Raw genomic sequence first — 22,474 nt, forward strand, 5'->3', positions numbered from 1 at the left:
CATCTACTTTTGATAATTGATTTTTTAAAAAGGCCTTTAAAAGTCCTATTTTTTTTTTTTTTTTTATTTCAACTACAGAGGGCAGGTCTTTATTCCTAATCCCGATCCCCCCTCCCACCTCCCTCTCCACCCGATTCCTCTGGGTCTTCCCATTTTTTAACAATAAATATGATTTTACTTCACTCCTCTTTTCTCTTTATAGGTGTATATAAAAGGAGAATGAATGTTTTGTGTTTATGGGTGTCTAATTACTGAATTACTGTTTTGCAGTGCGACATGTTGCTTGCAAGTTGATTTGCATGTGTGAACACCCAGATGCATCAGAAGAAGCCATTCAAAGACAAATTTTGGTAAGTCTTAATTAAATCAGGAAAGGGCACATGCAGTGAGATGGTCATTACTCCTGTGAAGATGGTTCAATTTTCCTGTGAAGATGGTTGAATTTAGTGTAAACATGGAAGAGGTGTTATATCCTTTAGTTCTGTCAATGTTGTTGTTATTCAGTCTCTAAGTTGTGTTTGACTCATTGTGACACCATGGACTGCAGCAGATTGGGCTTCCCTGTGCCTTACTGTCTCCTGGAGTTTGCTCAAACTTGTATTCATTGTCAGTAATACCATCCAAGCATTTCATCCTTTCTTGCCCCATTCTCCTCCTGCCCTCTGACTTTTCCAACATCAGGGTTTTTTCCAGTGAGTTGGTTCTTTGCATCAGGTGGCCAAAGTATTGGAGCTTCAGCTTCAGCATCAGTCCTTCCAGTGAATATTCAGGATTGATTTCCTTTAGGATTGACTGGTTTGATCTCCTTGCTGTCCAAGGGATTCTTTTTTTTTTTTTTTTTTGTCCAAGGGATTCTTAAGAGTCTTCTCCAGCACCACACTTCAAAAGCATCAGTTCTTCAGTGCTCACCCTTCTCTATGGTCCAGCTCTCACATCTGTACATGACTACTGGAAAAACCATAGCTTTGACTATACAGATGGACCTTTGTTGGCAGAGAGATGTCTCTACATTTTAATATGGTGTCTAGGTTTGTCATAGCTTTTCTCCCAAGGAGCAACCATCTTAATTTCATGGCTGCAGTCACCTTCCACAGTGATTTTTTAACCCAAGGAAAAAAAAAATCTGCCACCGTTTCCACTTTTCCCCTGTTGGTTTGCCATGAAGTCATGGGACTGGATGCGATGATCTTAGCTTTTGAATGCTGAGTTTTAAGCCAGGCTTTTCACTCTCCTCTTTTACCTTCATCAAGGGCCTCTTCAGTTCCTCTTTGCTTTCTGCCATTAGAGTGGTATGATCTGCATATCTGAGATTGATTATTGATATTTCTTCCGGCAGTCTTGATTCCAGTTTGTGATTCATCCAGCCCGGCATTTCACATGTTGTACTCTGCATGTAAGTTAAGTAAGCTGGGTGACAATATACAGCCTTGATGTAGTCATTTCCTAATTTTCAACCAGTCCTTTGTTCCATGTCTAGTTCTAACTGTTGCTTCTTGACCTGCATCCAGGTTTCTCACGAGACAGGTAAGGTGATCTGGTATTCCCATCTCTTTAAGAATTTTCCACAGCTTGTTGTGATCCTCACAGTCAAAAGCTTTAGTGTAGTCAGTGAAGCAGAAGTAGGTGTCTTTCTGGAATTCCCTTGCTTTCTCTATGATCAAACAGATGTTGGCAATTTGATCTCTGGTTCCTCTGCCTTTCCTAAATCCAGCTTGAACATCTGGAATTTTTTGGTTCATGTACTGCTGAAGCCTAGCTTGAAGGATTTTGAGCATTACCTTGCTACCGTGTAAAATGAGGACAATTGTATGGTAGTTTGAATGTTCTTTGGTATTACCTTTCTTTGGGATTGGAATGAAAACTGACCTTTTTCAGTCCTGTGGCCTCTGCTGAGTTTTCCAAATTTGCTGACATATTGAGTGCAGCATCATCTTTTAGGCTTGAAATAGCTCAACTGGAATTCCATCACCTCCACTAGCTTTGTTCATAGTAATGCTTCTTAAGGCCCACTTGATTTCACACTCCAAGATATCTGGCTCTAGGTCAGTGGCCACACACACCATCATGCTTATCCAGGTCAGTAAGACCTTTTTTTGTAGTTCTTCTGTTTATTCTTTCCACCTCTTCTTATTCTCTTCTACTTCTGCTACGTCCTTACCGTTTCTCTCTTTTATCGTGTTTATCTTTGCATGAAATGTTCCCTTGGTATCTAATTTTTTTGAAGAGATTTCTATTTCTTTGGCTTGTTCACTCAGTAAGGCTTTCTATTCTCTCCTTGCTGTTCTCTGTAACTCTGCATTCAGTTGGGTATATCTTTCCCTTTCTCCTTTGCCTTTCCCTTCTCTTCTCAGCTATTTGTAAGGCCCCCTGAGACAACCACTTTGTCTTCTTGCATTTCTTTTTCTTGGGGATGGTTTTGGTCTCCACCTCTCCGACAGTGTTACAGACCTCCGTCCCCTTGAATCTATTTGTCATTTCCACTGTATAATCGTAAGGGATTTGATTTAGGTCGTACCTGAATGGCCTAGTGGTTTTCCCTACTTTCTTCACTTTAAGTCTGAATTTGGCAATAAGGAGTTCATGATCTGAGCCACAGTCAGCTCCCAGTCTTGTTTTTGCTGACTGTATAGAGCTTCTCCATCTTTGGGTGAAAAAAATATAATCAGTCTGATTTTGGTACTGACATCTGGTGATGTCCATGTGTAGAGTTGTCTCTTGTGTTGTTGGAAGAGGGTGTTTGCTATAACCAGTGCATTCTCTTGGCAAAACTCTGTTGTCCTTTGCCCTGCTTCATTTTGTACTCCAAGGACATACTTGCCTGTTACTCCAGTTGTCTCTTGATTTCCTACTTTGCCTTCCAGTCACCTATGATGAAAAGGGCATCTTTTTTTTGGTGTTTTAGAAGGTGTAGGTCTTCATAGAACTGTTCAACTTAAGCTTATTTGGCATTTAGTGGTTTGGACGTAGACTTGGATTTTTGTGATATTGAATGATTTGCCTTGGAAACGAACAGAGATCATTCTGTCATTTTTGAGATTGCCCCCCAAGCACTGCATTTTGGACTCTTTTGTTGACTATGAGGGCTACTCCATTCCTTCTAAGGGATTCTTGCCCACAGTGTAGGTATAACATTCATCTGAATTAAATTCTCCCATTCCCATCCATTTTAGTTCACTGATTGCTAAAATGTCAGTGTTCACTGTTGCCATCTCCTGCTTGACCATGTAGGTGATATGTGATCTTATAGCATTATGGTCAGAAAAGATGCTTGAAATGACATCTGTTTTTTAAAATTTACCAAGGCTTGATTTGTGACTCAAGATGTGATCTATCCTGGAGAATGTTCCATGTGCACTTGAGAAAAAGTACAGTCTACTGTTTTTGGATGAAATGCCCTTTAGGTATCAAGATATCAATTAGGTCAAACTGGTCCAATGTATCATTTAAAGCTTGTGTTTCTTTATTAATTTTCTGTCTGGATGATCTGTCCATTGGTGTGGTGGGGTGTTAAAGTCCCTCACTATTACTTTGTTACTGTTGATTTCCCCTTTAATATTTGGTAACATTTGCCTTCTGTATTGAGGTGCTCCTATGTTGGGTACACATATATTTATAATTATTATATCTTCTTCTTGGATTGATCCCTTGATCATTATGTAGTGTCCTTCTTTGTCTCTTGTAACAGTCTTTATTTTAAATTCTATTTTACCTGATATGAGTATTGCTGCTCGAGCCTTCTTTTGATTTCCCTTTGCATGGAAATGCAAATATCTTTTCCGAGCCCCTCACTTTCATTCTGTATGTGTGTCTAGGTCTGAAGTGGATTTCTTGTAGATAGCCTATATAGGCATCTTTTTTTATATCCATTCAGCCAATCTGTGTCTTTTGGTTGGAACATTTAATCCATTTATACTTAAGGTAATTATTGATATGTATGATGCTATTACCATTTACTTTATTGTTTGTGGTTTGTTTTTTTAGGCCTTTTCTTTCGTCTTATGCTTCCTGCTTAGAAAAGTTCCTTTAGCATTTGTTGTAAAGTTGGTTTGGTGGTACTAAATTCTCTTAACTTTTCCTTGTCTGGAAAGGTTTTAATTTTTCCTTTGAATATGAATGAGATCCTTGCTGGATAGAGTAATCTTGGTTGTAGGCTTTTCACTTTCATCACTTTAAGTGTATCCTGCCACTCCCTCCTGGCCTGCAATTTCTGTTGAAAGATTAGTTGTTAGTTGTTATGGGGATCCCCTTGAATATTATTTGTTGCTTTTCCCTTGTTGCTTTTACTGTTTGTTCTTTGTGTTTAATTTTCATTAGTTTGATTAGTATTTGTCTTGGTGTGTTTCTCCTTGGGTTTATCCTGTATGGGACTCTCTGGGTTTCCTGGATTTGGGTGGCTATTTCCTTTCCCATGTTAGGGAAGTTTTTGACTATAATCTCCTCCAGTATTTTCTCCTACCCTTTCTTTTTCTCTTCTTCTTCCTGGACCCATATAATTGAAAGGTTGGGTATGCATAGTGTTATCCCAGAGGTCTCTGAGACTGTCCTCTTCTTTATTCTGCTCTGATTCAGTTATTTCCACCATTTTGTCTTCAGCTCACTTACTCAATCTTCTGCCTCAGTTATCTTGCTGTTGGTTCCCTCTAGTGTATTTTTAATCTCAGTTATTGTGTTGTTTATTGCTGATTGTCTCCTCTTTATTTTTATTAGGTCCTTGTTAAACATTTTTGTATCTTCTTGATCCATGACTCCAGTCTATTTATCTGTATTTTTAATCTCAGTTATTGTGTTGTTTATTGCTGATTGTCTCCTCTTTATTTCTACTAGGTCCTTGTTAAACATTTTTATATCTTCTTGATCCGTGACTCCAGTCTATTTATCTGTGCTTCCATTTTATTTCTGTCTTTGGATCATCTTTACTATCATTACTCTTGATTTATTTTTGAGGTAGACTATTTTCTCTTCATTTGTTTGGTCTTGTGAGTTTTTACCATGTTGTTTTATCTGCTGGATGTTTCTCTGTCTTTTCCTTTTATTTAATTTACTGTGTTTGGGGTCTCCTTTCTGCAGGTAGGAAGGTTGTAGTTCCTTTTAACTGTGGAGTCTCCCTCCCCTGGGTGGGGTTGGACCAATGCCTTGTGAAGGTTTCCTGGTTTGGTGGATTTGTGCCTGTGTTCTGGTGGATGGAGCTAGATATTGTCTCTCTGAAGGACAGTGCTGGGTCCAATAGTGTGTTTGGGGTGTGTATGGGTTTGATATAGCTTTGGGCAGCCTCTCTGCTAGTGAGCAAAGTTGTGTTCCTGTTTGTAGAAGTTTTGGTGTTAGGAGTCCACACTATAGCTTGCTGGCCTTTTGGGTGGGGCTTGGTCTTGGTGTTGAGATGAAGGCCTTTGGGAGAATTCTCATCAATTAATGTTCCATGGGTTTGGGAGTTCTCTGGGATCCAAAGTCCTGAACTTGGGTCTTCCACCTTTGGGGTTCAGGCCTGACCCCTTACTGTAGGACCAAGGCTTCACAGGTCACACAGCAGAGAAGACTAATGGTGAAAACTCCACTGAACAGCCCAGAACACCCAGAGAAACTTACACACTTACAAACAGAAGAAAAAGAGAAAAGAAATAAAATTAAGATAAAAGCGGAAGTCAGAAGAGAACAGTCAAGCCAATAGACAAACCCATAAGTGAAAATGAATACTAAAAACTAGACTAGCAAAAATACAAAATAAAAAACATGGGGAAGATGTAATACAATTTAAAAATACTCTAAAAATAGGAAAATAAAATGAATTTATTTAAAAATAAGATGTCTTTTGAAAAGGAATAAGTACATTATAAAAAATAAAAATTAAAAGAATAATGGAGAAAAAACATTAGAACAGTATGAAAAAGAAAAAAAGGGAAAAAAGAGCAAAGTATATATTGAGTGGTAATATGAAGAATATTCTTGTAATTCCTCCATTGACTTTTCCACACTGTGTGCTCTAGTCAATCTGGCTATTCAGAAATTTCTCCAATATTTCTAGAAAGATCTGTGGAGCTGTTCTGTGCAGTGTGTCTGAGACTCATATCTTGCCTTCCTCCAGCTTGTATTTGCTCCTAAAGTCCACAGTTGCTCCTAAACCCACAGGCTAATTGTGGGGATTTAATCCACTGCACCTGCTATAGGAGTGTTTCCCCCTTCTCTCCTTTGCTCACACACCCTCTGGTGTTCCACTTTGGTTTTGGCCCTCCCTCTGCTTGTAGGCTGCTCTCTGGTGTCTGTTCCCAACCCAGACCCAAGGCAGCCTATTAGGGCTCACATGCTCAGTTGGACACAGTTGGGGTGTGTGGGGAGTGCCTGCTGGAGCCAAGACCTGTGGTGAGTTGCCACAGTCTCAGGTGGCTCATGTACTTCCCCATGGGAGCTGGCCCTGAGTTGTGGGTCCCTCAGCAGAGTCAAACTGCTCAGGCTCCCAGGAAGGTGTGGGCAGTGACCTGTGGCTGCTCACAGCTTGGTGGCACTTGCAACCCCTGGGATTGAGATTGTATTGGCCTCCTGCCCTCTGCCTCTAGCTCTCGCAGTGGCTTTTCTACCTTTGTAGACTGCAGCTGACTCATCCCACCTATGGTGCTTGCAAAGGCGAGGTCCTGCATTCTGGGAGTGTGCGTAGTTAGAGCGTTCCCACAGCAATGATCTCTTGCCTCTCTGGCTGGCCCATGATTTTCCCTGGACTCCCTCAGCTGTGTTGTACTAGCCCCCTCAGAGTATCTTGATGGCAGCCAACCCTGATCCTCTCCCTGGGATCCGACCCCTAAAGCCTGAGCCTGAGCCTGAGCATCCAGCCCCAATCGCCGTGGAGGGCATGTAAGCTGCTTCTCTGCTGGAAAGTGCTGTTTGACAACGAACTCTGGTGAATTCTCTCTGTTTTGCCTTCTAAGCACCTGTTGCTGTGTTCCCTTTGGAGATTCCAAAGCTCCCCTCTGACCCCTCCTCTGAGGGGGTTTCTGAGTGTGTGGAAACTTTTCCTCCTTCAGGATTCCTTCCCAGGGGCACAGGTCCCTGTCCTGAAATCTTGTCTGTTTTCTTATCTTTATCTTTTGCTGTACCTCATTGTGAGGAGTTTGGCTTGCCTTTTTGGAAGTCTGGTGTTCAGGAGGCATTCTGTATAAGTTGTTCCATATTCAGATGAATTTTTGATGTATTTGTTGGGTGTGGAGGGTAATCTCCCCATCTTATTTCTCTGCCATCTTGAAAGTCCTTGAGGTGTGAATTTTTAACAATTATTTTTTACCTTCTTTCTTCCAGATGAATATGAAAACAGGAAGAGGGTGGGTGAATGTTGGAAATATGGTGCTTGCTGATGATTTTTTTCAATCTGCCATGACTGTAAGTTACTACTGATTTTTAACTGTTAGTAGCAGTTGTGGTTATTGTTATCATTACATTGTATTGTGGTTTATTTTCCAGAGTCTGGAGCAGTTATATTTCAAATTAACTCAGAGGAGCCCCACTGAGGAACATGTGATTATGCAGAAGACTGCTGTGGAGAGGGACCTTTTGAAAGTGCTTTCTTACCAAGCAGAGGCAGTAGGTATCATAGTCATCAGAGCTTTACAGTGGGGCATTTTCTATATGTAAATGCAAAAGCAATGAGATATAACCTATTAGAAGAAAGTCAGGTGTCATTGGTCTTTTATTGCATATTATATTTGACCTTTTTAATCTTTGTTTTATAGCTGAAGGTGACATTACTAATGGTAATTGGTATTTATTGGGGTAGATGAAATTGAAAAGACTTAGATAACTAATCCTTATTTTCAACCACTGCATGTAATATCTGTCATTTATTTGTGGCAGTGGTCTATTTGAAACACCTATCTTGGTGACTCTCTTACGTTCACGGTATGCCTAAAGTGTGTTCAGTCATTTTGACTCCTTGCGACCCCATGAACTGTAGCCTACCAGGCTCCGCTGTCCATGGAATTCTCCAGGGAAGAATACAGGAGTGGTTTGCCATTTCCTTCTCTAATACCCAAAGTATTACCCCAAAAGAGCCTTCACATTTGCAATTATTCTGGGTTGTTTGCTAATATTTTCTACAAGTGTGCTGATGTTAGTGTTCAGAGTTGTATTTTACCTCCATTTGGCTTATAGGTTTCCTTCTTTTGTGACCACGCTGTTCGGTGTGCATTTTAAGTTGACAAAATGTTAGCTGTGATGAGTTTACTCTCTGAAATTATGTAATTCTGGAAATGAAAGAGAACTTAAAAATCATCTAATCTTATTTTTATTTTTTAACATCTTCACAGAAATATAATTCGTATACAGTAAAATTCACACATTTAAAAATATAATTCAGTGGTTTCAGTATATTCATACAATAGAGAACTTTTAGCACAATCTTAAGTTTAAAACATTTTCATTACCCCAAAAGAAATCCCCTGTCCATTGCAGTCACTCCCTATTCCTCTTGACCGCTAGCAACTGCTAATTTACTTTCTGTCTTTATAGATTTATCTATTCTGGACATTTCATATAAACGAGATCATATAACAATCGATCTTTTGTGCTTAGCTTCTTTTATTTAGCATGTTTCCAGATTTAATCTATGTAGTGAAAGTGAAAGTTGTTTAGTCATGTCCAATTGTTTGGAGCCCATGGACTATACAGTCTCCAGGCCAGAATACTGGAGTGAGTAGCCTTTTCTTCTCCAGGGGATCTTCCCAACCCAGGGATTGAACCCAGGTCTCCTGCATTGCAGGCAGATTCTTTACCAGCTGAGCCACAAGGGAAGCCCAATTTATGTTGTAGCATGTATCAGTATTTTTATTACCAAATAGTATTGTACTATATGGATATATCACATTTTGTTTATCCATTCAGCTATTGATGAACATTTGGATTGTTTTCAATTTGGAGCTATCGTAAATAATTCTACTGTGAACATTCATGTACAGGTTTTCGCATGTACATGTTTTTATTTCTCTTGGATACATACCTAGAAATATAATTGCTCAGTAACATGATAACTCTGTTTAACCTTTTATGAAACTGCTGGACTGTTTTCCACAGTGGCTTTGTACCATTTTCCACTTATGCCACTAATCTCTGAGGGCTCTAATTTCTTCATTCTAGGAATTTTATAGATTTAGAATTTACATTTAGGACTTGACTCATTTCAAGTTAATTTTCATGTATGGCATGAGATTAGAGTCCATTTGCATTGTTTTGCATGTAACTCTCCAGTTGTCCTAGCACCATTTGTTGAAGACTGTTCTTTCCCCATTGAATGGGGAATGTCAAAAATTAATTGATCAGAAATGTGAGGATTTATTTCTGAACTGTTGATTCTCTTCCACTGATCTATATGTTTGTCCTTATACCAATACTATGGTGTCTTGAGTACAGTAGCTATGTAGTCAGTTTTGATATAAGGAAGGGTGAATTTTCCAGCTTTGCTATTTTTCAGGATTATTTGACTCTTCTGGGTCTCTTGCATTTCCATATGAATTTTAGGAAAAGCTTGTTAATTTTTGCAACAAAGCCAGCTGGAATTTTGATAAGAAAACCACTGAATCTGTGGATCAGTTTGAGGAGTATTGCTATCTGAATAATGTTAAGTGTTCATGGATATGAGATATTACCCATTTAGTTAGGTTTTAATTCCTTCTCATTTTTTTAAATGATGAAACTGAGGTTCAGAGAGACGATACGAGTTAATTGAAGATCTAAGACTAGAACCATGATTCTCTGACTTTTAGTCTAACACTCCCTACCCAAAACTTTATTGTTGTTCTAAGTCATGTCCAACTCTTTTGTGACCCCTCATGTACTACAGCACACCAGGCTCCTCTGTCTCCCCATTGTCTCTTGTAGTTTACTCAAATTAGGTTGACTGTATAAAAAGAAAACCCTTTGTGTTAATTTTGTTTGCTTTTAAATGTTAATATCCTTTGTTGGTTACTTTAATGCAACTACTAAAAAATTTATATGAAGTCCAGCAGGTCTTGGTCTTATATCTTAACTCTTCTACCAACTTGCTCTATCACCTTGGGCTGTTAGTTACCCTCCTCAGGCCTATAAAAATCTAATATTTAAGAGATCACAGCTCTATATTATATACTGTGACAGGGATGCATTTGGCTTGATAGTAGTTCATGTGAAAAAGACCTATGTGGTTTGTTTTATTTACTGTTTTGTTGATGTATAGTTGATGTACAGTGTTATATGTTACACATGTACAATATAGTGATTGACGATTTTAAAGGTTATACTCCATTTATAGTTATTATAAAATATTCCCATATTATACAGTATATTCTTATAGCTTATTTTATTCATAATAGTTTGTACCTCTTAATCTCCTACCCCTATATAGCCCTTATCCCCCGTCCCTCTCCTCATTGGTAACAGCAAGTTTGTTCTATGCATCTGTGAGTCTTCTTTCTGTTTGTTTTATTCTCTAGTTTGGTGCAGTTTTTAAATTCCACATACAAGTGGTATCATACAGCATTTTTCTTTCTCTGTTTGGCTTATTTCACTTTTTAGCATAGTACCCTCCCAAGTCCATCTATGTTGTTGCAAATGGCAAAAGTGTATTGTTTTTATGGCTGAGTGGTACTCCAGTACATATACATACCACATCTTCTTTTGGAATCTATTGATGGATATTTAGATTGATTCCATATGTTGGCAATTGTAAATAATTCTGCTATGAACATTGGAGTGAATGTATCTTTTTGAGTTAGTGTTTTATTTTTCAGATATATACCCAGGAATGAAATGGCTGGGTCATATGGTAGTTCTATTTTTAGTGTTTGGAGAAACTTCCATCCTGTTTTCCATACTAACTGTACCAGTTTACAGCCCATAGTGTATGAGGGTTCCCTTTTTTCCACATTCTTGGCAACATTTGTCATTTGTGTTCGTTCTGATGATAGCCATTCCGACAGGTGTGATCAATATCTTATTGTGTTTTGACTTGCATTAGTTACGTTCAGCATCTATTATGTGCCTGTTGACCATCTGAAGGTCTTCTTTGGAAACTGTCTGTTTAGACCTGCCCATTTTTAATCAGATTGTTTGCTTTTTTGATGTTGAGTGGTATGAACTGTTTATATATTTTGGATATTAATCCCTTATCAGTCATAGCATTTACAAATATTTTCTCCCATTCAGTTGATTGTCTTTTCATTTTGTCATTGGTTTCCTTTGCTGTGCAAAAGCTTTAAGTTTGATTGGGTCTCACTTGTTTATTTTTGCTTTTATTTCCTTTGCTTTAAGAGAAAGATCCAAAAAACCATTGCTATTATTTATGTTATGAATTTTATGCCTATGTTTTCTTCTAGGAGTTTTATGACTTTCAGTCCTTCATTTTAGGTTTTTAATCCATTTTGAGCTTACTTTTGTATTTGGTAAGAGAAAATGTTCTAATATCATTCTTTTGCATGTAGTTGTCCAGTTTTCCTAGCACCACTTGTTTCAGAGACTATCTTTTCTTCATTGTACATTCTTGCTTCTTTTTTTTTTGTCAAGAAAATGATAAGCTAGTTTGAAATTTAGGTTATAAATACTTTTTGAAAAATGGACAAAGGAAAATGTAAGTGCCAGATGAGTGGCATAGATCATGTGGAGCACAGACTTTGTTTAAGGTGATAAGGTGATGCAAATACTGTGTTTACCCTTGTGCCACAGATTATCCATCTATAACCTTTAGCACTGTAGAAGGAACTATAGATCTTGGTGTTTCTCCAAATTACCAATTCCCCTTATCTATTGGCAATGCCTCTTTCTGCTGGCTATATCATCTGCTGCTCCCTTTCCTCTTTTTTTTTATGGCCTTGAAAATTTTGCTGAGTTTATTTACTTAAAACAATCTGATTTCTTTCTAAAATTTTTTAAAATTTATTTTTAATTGGAGGATAATTCTTTTACAGTATTGTGTTGGTTTCTGCTGTGCAACAGTGTGAATCAACCATAAGTATACATATATCCCCTCCCTCTTGAGCCTCCCTCCCACTCCCTCCTATGCTTCCCTCTTTACTAGAGTAAGAGCACTTATAAAAGATGGTATGGTCATAGGAACATATGAGCCATTAGCTTATCCATAAAGACTATGATGAAGGGTGTCCTGAAGATGTAAGTCAAATGGAAAGTCCACTACCTTTATTATACCAAGAGCCCCAGTCCTCTATCTTTCCTACTAGTTAAGTATTAGCATAAAAATTAATCTGTACATCATCAGTATCTAGTATGGTATCTGGCACATAATAAATAATAGGTTAAATGCATGTTCTACAAATGAAGCTGCTTTCCTGTTATCCCTCTCTGACCTGTTTGTCCCCCTGAAGAGTGACGGTAGTATTGTTGTCCAGTTGTTCAGTTGTGTCTGACTCTTTGTGACCCCATGAACAGCAGCACGCCAGGCTTCCCTGTCCTTTACTATCTCCCAGAGTTTGCTCAAACTCATGTCCATTGAGTCAGTGATGCCATCCATCCATCTCATCCTCTGTCACCCTCTTCTCTTCCTGCTCTCAATCTTTCCCAGCATCAGGATCTTTTCTAATGAGTTGGCTCTTTGCATCAGGTGGCCAAAGTATTGGAGCTTCAGCTTCAGCATCAGTCCTTCCAATGAGTACTCAGGGTTGATTTCCTTTAGGATTAACTGGTTTGATCTCCTTCCAGTCCAAGTGACTCTCAAGAGTCTTCTCCAGCACCAGAATTCGAAAGCATCAATTCTTCGACGGTCAGCCTTCTTTATGGTCCAGCTCTTACATCTGTACATGACTACTGGAAAAACCATAGCTTTGATTATGTGGACCTTTTTCGGCAAAGCAATGTCTCTGCTTTTTAATACGCTGTTTAGGTTTGTCATAGCTTTTTTCCCAAAGAGCAAGCGTCTTTTAATTTCATCATTGTAGTCACCGTCTGTAGTGATTTTGGAACCCAAGAAAATAAAGTCAGTCACTTTCCATTGTTTCCCCACCTATTTGCCATGAAGTGATGGGGCTGGTTGCCATGATCTTAGTTTTTGAATGTTGAGTTTTAAGCTAGCTTTTTCACTCTACTTTTTCACCTTCATCAAGAGGCTCTTCAGTTACTGTTCACTTTCTGCTATTAGGGAGGTGTCATCTGCATATCTGAGGTTGTTGATATTTCCCCTAGCAATATACTCCTGACAGTAGTATATAAAATATAAAAGATGGAGAGACACTGGTATAGACAAGTGCTATACGACTGTAGGAAAGGGGAAGCAGGGGGTGAGATTATTGTGGGCTGGGTTGTTAGAGGGAGACACACAAAGGATTTAAAACATAATTTGCACGTTGGAGGAAGGAACAGATTTAGATAAGCAGGGAAGATGGCACAAGGTATTCTAAGCAGAACACGGACTTGAGCATGAGCAAAGTCATATAGATAGAAATGTGCATGTCTGGTTTAAGGACTATTCAATGATCTGTTTATTCAAAGGAAAGTATTTGTGAAAGGGCATAGTAAGGACTGAGTTTTAAGAAATAAGTTGGGTCAAGTTGAGAAGGCCCGAATATACCTCTTTGAAAAAATAATTTTTCAAGGTAGTGTAGTGGTTGAAGGTTTTTGGGAAAAGATAAGGTGGCACAAAGTGAGATCTGTCAATAATGCTTAGACTGGATTGAAAAAGTAAATCTACCAAAAGTGTAAGCATGAAATGATAAGAGCTTGGACTGTAATATTAGCAACAAGAATGGAAATGAAGGGGGCAGATAAAGGAAGCAAACATTTATGCTCAGTGAGAAGAACTAAGCCATTCAGTTCCTGGAGACAGGAAAGGGAGTATAAGAAAACTAATTCATTTCACAAATGTATACATGTTGTTGGGGCCGGGGGAGGGGGAGAATGTAGCAAAAAGTAAAGCAAACATAAAGATGGGATGACATGCCAGAGATAGAGGACTGTAAAAGTGAGTCATGTATGAGAGGAAAAGAGAAGTTTAAGGGAAATTGGATGATTAGCAGTGGTCAGTGCTTCAGAGAAATAGGAAAAAAATGAAGATGAAGAAAAGGCTATAGGATCTGGCATTTTGGAAGATGATAGTGACCTTAGAAAGCAATATCATTGGCAAGGTAAAAAATAGAAGACGGAATATAGGAGTTTTAAGTGCTGGGTGGATGGTGAGGCAGTGGAGGAAGTTAGTATGGTGGGAGCATCTCTGAGATCAAAAGTATTCTGGTAACTCAGCATTATTTGCTTTTTTCACTCTGTTGACATTTGTATTAGTGGTTCAAAAGCAGTGGTGGGTAAAACTGCTGATACTTTAACAATAATCAAGACAGTGGCATATCCTTTACTAGTTATCATTGTATTCTTCATTGCTACACCCTTGGTGTAAAAAGAATTCTGGTTTTACTTAAAAATGCCTTTGGTGAAACAATAAAAATGATTAGTTTTATTAAACCTTGACTCTTTTTTTTTTTTTTTAAACCTTGACTCTTGAGTATATAATGTTCTAATATTCTAAGTAATATAAAGGGAAGTTCTCATAGTATTTCTGCTGCATATTGAAGTATGAGGATTGTCTTGAGGAAAGGCCCATATGTGATTCTTTGGGTTGTGAGCTGAATTAGCTACTTTTGTCTTCACAGAACACTATTTTTGCTGGAAAGACTGACTGATAGATAAACTTTGTTAATTCAGACTTGGGTATTTAGCAGACATTTTCATAAAAATGAATGAAATGGGAATGTGATTTCAAGAAGGCAACCAACAGTATTTGTTGCCAGTGATAAAATTTAAACTTTTAAAAAAGTAAAGATTAGAAGTTTGGAAAACTTGTATACCTCTACCATGACCATGAGAGCTTCCAGATACTTAGACTTTTCTGATGAAATCAATGATAGTATTAACTAATATGATTTTTAAAAACTTGTTATTTAAAATATAGATTCACAGGAAGTTGCAAAAATAGTAGTGTTCTAGTGTACCTTTCACCCACTTTTCATCTTCAGTGACATCTTGCATAAATATAGTACAATAGAAAACTAAGGAGTTGACATTGGTACAATCCATAAATCTTATTCATATTTCACCAGTTTTATGTGAACTCATGTGTATCTGTTCTTCTATACAGTTTTATCACATGGATAGTTTTGGGTAACCACTATCCCCATGAGCACCACCACAGTCAAGATATAGAAAAGTTCCATGACCACAAAGATTGCTCATGCTTCACCTTTGTAGTCATACCCATTCCCCTATCCTCAGTCCCAGGCAACCAATAACCTATTTTCCAGTTCTATAATTTTGTCATTTTGGAATGGTATATGAAAATGGAATGGTATAGTATGTAACCTTTTCATACTGACTTTTCCCACTTAGCATAATTCCTTTGACATTCATCCAAGTTTTCTGTATCAATAGTTTGTTATTTATTTGCAAGTAATATTCTGTGGTATAGATATACCACAATTTGTCTAGCTATTCACTATTGAAGGAATTTGGGTTGTTTCCAGTTTTGGCTTTTGCAGATAAAATTGACATGAACAGTTGTGTATGGTGTGTTTTTTTTTTTTTTTTTTTTTTTTTAGATTTTTGTATAGATTTTTATTTCTGTGGATAACTGCCCAGGACTGCAAATGCTGGATCAAATGGGTAGTATTTGTTTAGCTGTCTATTTTTGAAGAAACTGTCAAGTAAAAAGCTGAAAGCATTTCCTCTAAAGTCAGGAACAAGTTAAGAGTGCCCAGTCTCACCACTATTATTGAACATAATTTTCGTAGTCCTAGCCATAGCAATCAGAGAAGAAAAATAGTAGAAATCCACATTGGAAAAGAGGAAGTAAAGAAATCAAAACCTTTTAACAACAGTTCACATGTCTGAATTGACTTTTAGACATATAGCTTGTTATTCATTTTAACCAGTTACTGACATTTTGTTTTTTGCTTTCCCAGGCAGTTGCTCAAGGGGATTTTCAAAGAGCATCTGGTTGTATACTACGCTGTAAAGATATGTTGATGAGGCTTCCCCACATGGTGAGTGAAATCTCTGTGTTCATTCTCCATGAGTTTGAAAATACACAATATCACGTTCTAGGAAGACTCATAACTACTTCATGTGATCCTATAGAGTTTATATTTTGTATAAGATTTACTTACTTAGCCAAGATTTGAAATATTTTGCTTCTTTTGTTCTTTAATAGAACAGGTGTTCTAAAAAGTGATATAGGTTACTTCTTAACATTTCTTTGCTTTCCCTTTTATTGTCAAAACACTTTGGTAATATTTCCTCCATATGTCATGGTATGTGATGAAAGAAAGAAAAAATGAGTTTATTGCCCTACTGACAAGGTTGATAGCAGCTATTCATATCATTGCCATAGTATTTTTCTACATTGGGATTTGGAGGTGTGAACAATTTGATAGGATAAATAAAACCTGTTTCTCAGACTGTAGTTCATCAATATTCCAGAGTAGATAATTTTTAATTTTTCCACTTTACCTCCCTTTTCCATTCTTTCTCGCCTATTATAGGCCTATGCTTACTTCAGTCTTTACTGTTACAGAGGAGACTGATACCAAGGTAAATTTGGTATCAGGATGGTCTCAGGGCTCCATCATGTACCTTCATGTGAAACTGGTCTTACTTTTCTCTCAAATTCTATGTTATAATGTAGAACTTAATTCAATAACTATTTACATATTGCTAATATTATGTGGAGGTACTCTTCTAGTCTTTAAAAAAATTAAAAACAATTTCACAGTTACAACACTGTAACAAGAATCTTACAAAGAATTTCTATATACTCTTTACCCTGAGACCTAGTTGAAGTTTTTCAATACTGTTCTTTACACAAAATGGATTCTATCTAGGATTCACTTAAGTCTCTAGTCTCTTTCACTGGAAAACTTCCTCACTCTTGCCTTGACTTTCATGACCTTGACAATTTTGAAGGTTCCAGAAGAGCCATTTTGTGCAATGTGACTTAATTTATTTTTCAAAAATTAAAAAGAAATTTTATTGAGGTATATTTGACATATAACACTGTATAAATTTGAGGTATTTCACATGTTGATTTGATACACTTTGAATTTGCAGTATGGTTACTGGAGTAGTGTTAGCTAACACCTTTATCATGTCACATAAATGTCATTTTTTTTTGTTGAGAAAAGTCAAGATCCAATTCCTTAGCAATTTAAAAATTTACAGCACAGTATTATTGACTATAATCACTATGTTGTACATTAGATTTCCAGAAATTATCTACTAGCTGCAAGTTTAAACCCTTAAACGACGTCTCCTCAATTCCCTCTCTCTAACCAAATTAGGGTTTGTTCAGAGATTAGAGTAGGCTATGAATTTGGGGCCGGAAAATCACAGAAATGATTCTGTTGTGTGACATACAAGATTGATTTATTCTGTTGGTGGTGGTGCTAACTTTGATCTCTTGGTTAAAATGGTGTCTTACAGGTTTCTCCAGTGTAAACTTAATGTATTTTTTCCCTTTGTTGTTCGTAAGTGTTTTGTGAGATGATACTCTGAGACTTTGTAAAATCCAGTTTCTCATCCAACTTTCACTATCTGTTGAGATTTCCTGCCTAAATTGGTCCTGTGATGTTGACACCTGGCTCTTTTTCTAATTCTGTCCTTCTTTCTATATTTATTAGGTGACATGCTACTATAATTTTTTATTGAGCTAAAATATGTGTAACATAAAATTTGCCATTTTAACAATTTTTAAGCATGCAATTCAGTGGCACTAAGTACATTAACAGTGTTATATAACCATCACCACTCTGTACTGATAGAAACTCTGTACTCATTACACAAACACTCCTCATTACTGCCTCCCCTGGTAACCTCTAATTTACTTTCTGTCTCTGTGAATTTGCTTGTTCTAGATATTTTATATAAATGGAATCATATAATATTTATCCTTTTGTGTCTGACTTATTTCATTTAGCATTAATATTTCAAGGTGCATATCATGGCATGTATCAGAACTGGATTGCTTTCTATGGCTGAATAATATTTCATAGATAAACCTTTCATTTATCTGTTTATCTGTTCAAAAATTTTGTTTATCTGTTCATCAATTGATATATACTTGAGTTGTTTCCACCTTTTGGTTACTGTGAATAATGCTGCAATGAACATTGGTATACAAATATCTGAATCACTGCTTTTAGTTGTTCTAATCTAAGACTTGAATGGTTGGTAATATGGTAATTTTATGTTTAACTTTTCGATGAACCACCAAACTCTTTTTCATAGTGGCTGTACCATTTTACATTCCCACCAGCAGTTGAATTCGGGTTCCAGTTTCTCCACACCCTCAGCAACACTTGTTATTTTCTGGGCTTTTAAAAAAATTACTATTAAAGCCATCTTAGTAGGTGTGAAGTGGTTTCTCATTGTGCCTTTGGCTTGCATTTCCCTACTAAACTAATGACACTAAGCATCTTTTCATGTGCTTACCAATTATTTTTATAGCTTCCTTGGGACATATGTATTAAAGTCCTTTGATCTTTTAAAATGGGGATTTTTTAAGATTACAATTATATTAATATATTTTAAATGTTGTTATAAATAGTGTTACAAATTGCTGAACGTTAAAATATTTAGCATTTCTACTGGTGCCAGTTTTTACAAAATGCTATGAACTAAACTGTGTTCCTTCTTGCCCCAAATTCATCTGCTGAAGCCTTAACTCTCAATGTGTATGGTGGTAGGGTTTTGGGGAGGTAATTAAGCTTAGATGAGGTAGGGCCTTCATGACGGAGTTAGTACCCTTATAAGAAGGGCACCAGAGAACTTACTTTTCTCACATCCTCTACCCTATCATGCAAGAAGGCAGCTCTGGGAAGAGAGCCTTCACCATAGAAAAGTGATGGTTAAACTTTAATTTTGGATTTTCTGACCTTCAGAACTGTAAGAAATTATTTACTGCTGTTTATTTATTTTTTTAATTTTTATTTTTTCTTTATTTTTTTTCCCATTTATTTTTATTCGTTGGAGGCTAATTACTTTACAACATTGTAGTGGTTTTTGCCATAAATTGACATGAATCAGCCATGGATTTACATGAGTTCCCTATCCCGATCCCCCCTCCCACTATTTACTGCTGTTTAAATAAAAATAAAGTTGTGCTGTTTTTCCTACAGTGAAGTATCACCTCACTCTGGTCAGAATGACCATCATTGAAAAGTCTACAAATAATAAATGCTGGAGAGGATGTGGAGAAAAAGGAACCCTCCTACCATGTTGGTGGGAATGTAAATTGGTGCAGCTACTATGGAGAACAGTATGGAGGTTGCTTAAAAAACTAGGAATAAAACTACCATGTGACCAAACAATCCCACTACTGGGCATATACCCTGAGGAAACCTTGATAGAAAAAGATACATGCACTCAAGTGTTCATTGCAGCACTATTTATAAATAGCCATGACATGGAAGCAACATAAGTGTCCATCGACAAATGAATGGATAATGATGTGGTGTGTATACACAATGGAATATTACTCAGCCATGAGAAATAATGAAATAATGCCGTTTGCAGCAACATGGATGGACCTAGAGATTAACATACTAAGTGAAGTAAGCCAGACAAAGACATATATTGTATGATATTGCTTATATGTGAAATCTGAAAAAGATACTAATGAGCTTATTTAAGACAGAAACAGGCTTAGAGACAGAAAACAAACTTATGGTTACCAGAAGGAAAAGGCCGGGAGGGATAAATTAGGTGGTTGGGATTAACATGCATCTACCACTGTTTATATAAAATAGATAACCAACAAGGACCTACTGTATAGCACAAAAAACTATATTCCATATGCTCTAATAACATATAAGGGAAAATATTGTCTGAAAAAAAAAAAAGAAAATAATGTCTGTGTGTACACACATAACTATCTCATCCTCTGTCGCCCCCTTCTCTTCCTGCCTTCTGTCTTTCCCAGCATCAGGGTTTTTTCCAATGAGTCAGCTCTTTGCAGCAGGTGGCCAAAGTATTGGAGCTTCAGCTTCAGCAAGTCCTTCCAATGAATATTCAGGGTTGATTTCCTTTAGGATTGACTTGTTTGATCTCTTTCCTCTCTAAGGGACTCTCAAGAGTCTTCTGCAACACCACAGTTCAAAAGCACAATTCTTTGGCACTCATCCTTCTTTGGAGCTTCCCTGATAGCTCAGTTGGTAAAGAATCTGCCTGCAGTGCAAGAGATTCCAGTTCGATTCCTGGGTTGGGAAGATTTGCTGGAGAAGGGATAGGCTACCCACTCTAGTATTCTTGAGCTCCCCTTGTGGCTCATCTGGTAAAGAATCTGCCTGCAATGTGGGAGACCTGGATTTGTTCCCTGGATGGGGAAGATTCCCTGGAGAAGGGGAAGGCTACCCACTCCAGTGTTCTGGCCTAAGAATGAAAGAGTTGAACACGACTGAGTCACTTTGACTTTCACTTTCAGCCTTCTTTATGGTTCAACTCTTACATCCATACATGGCTGCTGGAAAAACCATAGCTTTGACTTGTGAACCTTTATTGGCAAAGTGATGCCTCTGCTTTTTAATATGCTGTCTAGGTTTGTCATAGCTTTTTTCCCAAGGAGGAAGCATCTTTTAATTTCATGGCTGCAGTCACTGTCTGCAGTGATTTTGGAGCCCAGGGAAATAAAATATGCCGCTGTTTCCATTGTTTCCTCACTTATTTGCCATGAAGTAATGGGACTGGATGCTGTGATCTTACTTTTTTGAATGTTGAGTTTTCAGCCAACTTTTTTGCTCTCTTCTTTCACCTGCATCAAGAGACTCTTTAGTTCCTCTTTGCTTTCTGCCTTTAGAGTGGTATCATCTGCATATCTGAGGTTGTTGATATTTCTCTCAGCAATCTTGATTCCAGCTTTAGCTTCATCCAGCCCAGCATTTCCCACGATGTACTCTGCATATAAGTTAAATAAGCAGGGTGACAATATACAGCCATGACATACTCCTATCCCAATTTTGAACCAGTCAGTTTTTCCATGTCCAGGTATAGCTGTTGCTTCTGGTCCTGCATACAGGTTTCGCAGGAGACAGATAAGGTGGTCTGGTATTCCCATCTCTTGAAGAATTTTCCATAGTTTGTTGTGATCTACACAGCCAAATGCTTTAGTGTAGTCAATGAAGCAGAAGTAGATGTTTTTTTCTGGAATACCCTTGCTTTCTCTATGATCCAATGGATGTTTGCAATTTGATCTCTGGTTCCTCTGCCTTTTCTAAATCCGATTTGTACATCCAGAAGTTCTTGGTTCATGTACTGCTGAAGCCTGTCTTGAAGGCTTTTGAGCATTACCTTGCCAGCATGTGAAATGAGTGTAATTGTATGGGTTGTACAGTGGTTTGAACATTCTTTGGCATTGCCTTTCTTTGGGATTGGAATAAAGATTGACCTTCTCCAGTCCTATGGCCCTGCTCAGTTTTCCAAATTTGCTGGCATATTGAGTGGAGAACTTTACAGCATCATCTTTTAAGATTTTTAAATAGCTTAGCTGGAATTCCATCACCTCCACTAGCTTTGCTTGTAGGAATGCTTCCTAAGGCCCACCTGACTTCACACCCCAGGATGTCTGACTCTAGGTGAGTGACCACACCATCATAATTATCTGAGACATTAAGACTTTTTTGTACAGTTCTTCTGTGTATTCTTGCAACCTATTATTAATCTCTTCTGCTCCTGTTAGGTCCTTGCACATTTTGTTTTGCCCGTCTTTGCATGTGTGTTCCCTTGGTATCTCTAATTTTCATGAGGAGATCATTGCTCTTTCCTCTTCTATTGTTTTCCTCTTTATTTTGATTGTTAACTTAGGAAGACTTTCTTATCTCTCCTTGCTATTCTTTGGAATGGAACTCTGCATTCAGTTGGGTATATCTTTCCCCTTCTCCCTTGCCTTTTGCTTTTTTTCATTCCTCAGCTATTTGTAAGGCCTCCTCACACAACCATTTTGCCTTCTTTCATTTCTTTTCCTTTGGTGTGGTTCTGGTCACTACCTCCTGTACATTGAACCTCCATCCATAGTTCTTCAGGTACTCTATCAGTTCTAATCCCTTGAATCTATTCATCGTCTCCACTGTATAATCATAAGAGATTTGATTTAGGTCATACCTCAATGGCCTAGTGATTTTCCCTACTTTCTACAATTTAAGTCTGAATTTTACAATAAGGAGCTGATGATCTGACCCATAGTCAGCTCCGGGTCTTGTTTTTACTGACTATGTAGAGCTTCTCCAACTTTGACTGCGAGGAATATAATCACTCTGAGTTCAGTATTCACCATCTGGTATACTTCAATTTAAAAAATGGGTTGTTTTTCTTTTGGTTGTTTAGTTGTAAAATTTATTTTTGTTATCTAAATTTTAAACCCTTATATGACTTGCAAATAGTTTTACACATTCTATGAGTTGTCTTTTCACTGTTTTTGATACTGTCCTTTGATGCACAAAAGTTTTTCATTTTGATGAAGTCCAATTTATTGCTTTATTTTGTTTCC

General features: G+C 37.5%; 1 protein-coding gene across 2 annotated transcripts in view; it reads left to right on the forward strand.

The window, feature by feature from the left end:
* Positions 1-22,474, forward strand: part of TEX11 (testis expressed 11) — a 247,746-nt gene that overhangs the window by 33,145 nt on the left and 192,127 nt on the right. For both annotated transcript variants that reach the window (XM_043897600.1, XM_043897601.1), the window contains 4 exons: positions 271-350; positions 7,282-7,362; positions 7,444-7,563; positions 15,903-15,983. In XM_043897600.1, coding sequence (XP_043753535.1) covers positions 271-350; positions 7,282-7,362; positions 7,444-7,563; positions 15,903-15,983 — 362 coding nt within the window. The remainder of the gene's footprint in view (positions 1-270; positions 351-7,281; positions 7,363-7,443; positions 7,564-15,902; positions 15,984-22,474) is intronic.

Source organism: Cervus elaphus, chromosome X (assembly GCF_910594005.1).
Source record: "Cervus elaphus chromosome X, mCerEla1.1, whole genome shotgun sequence".
Lineage (NCBI taxonomy): Eukaryota > Metazoa > Chordata > Mammalia > Artiodactyla > Cervidae > Cervus > Cervus elaphus.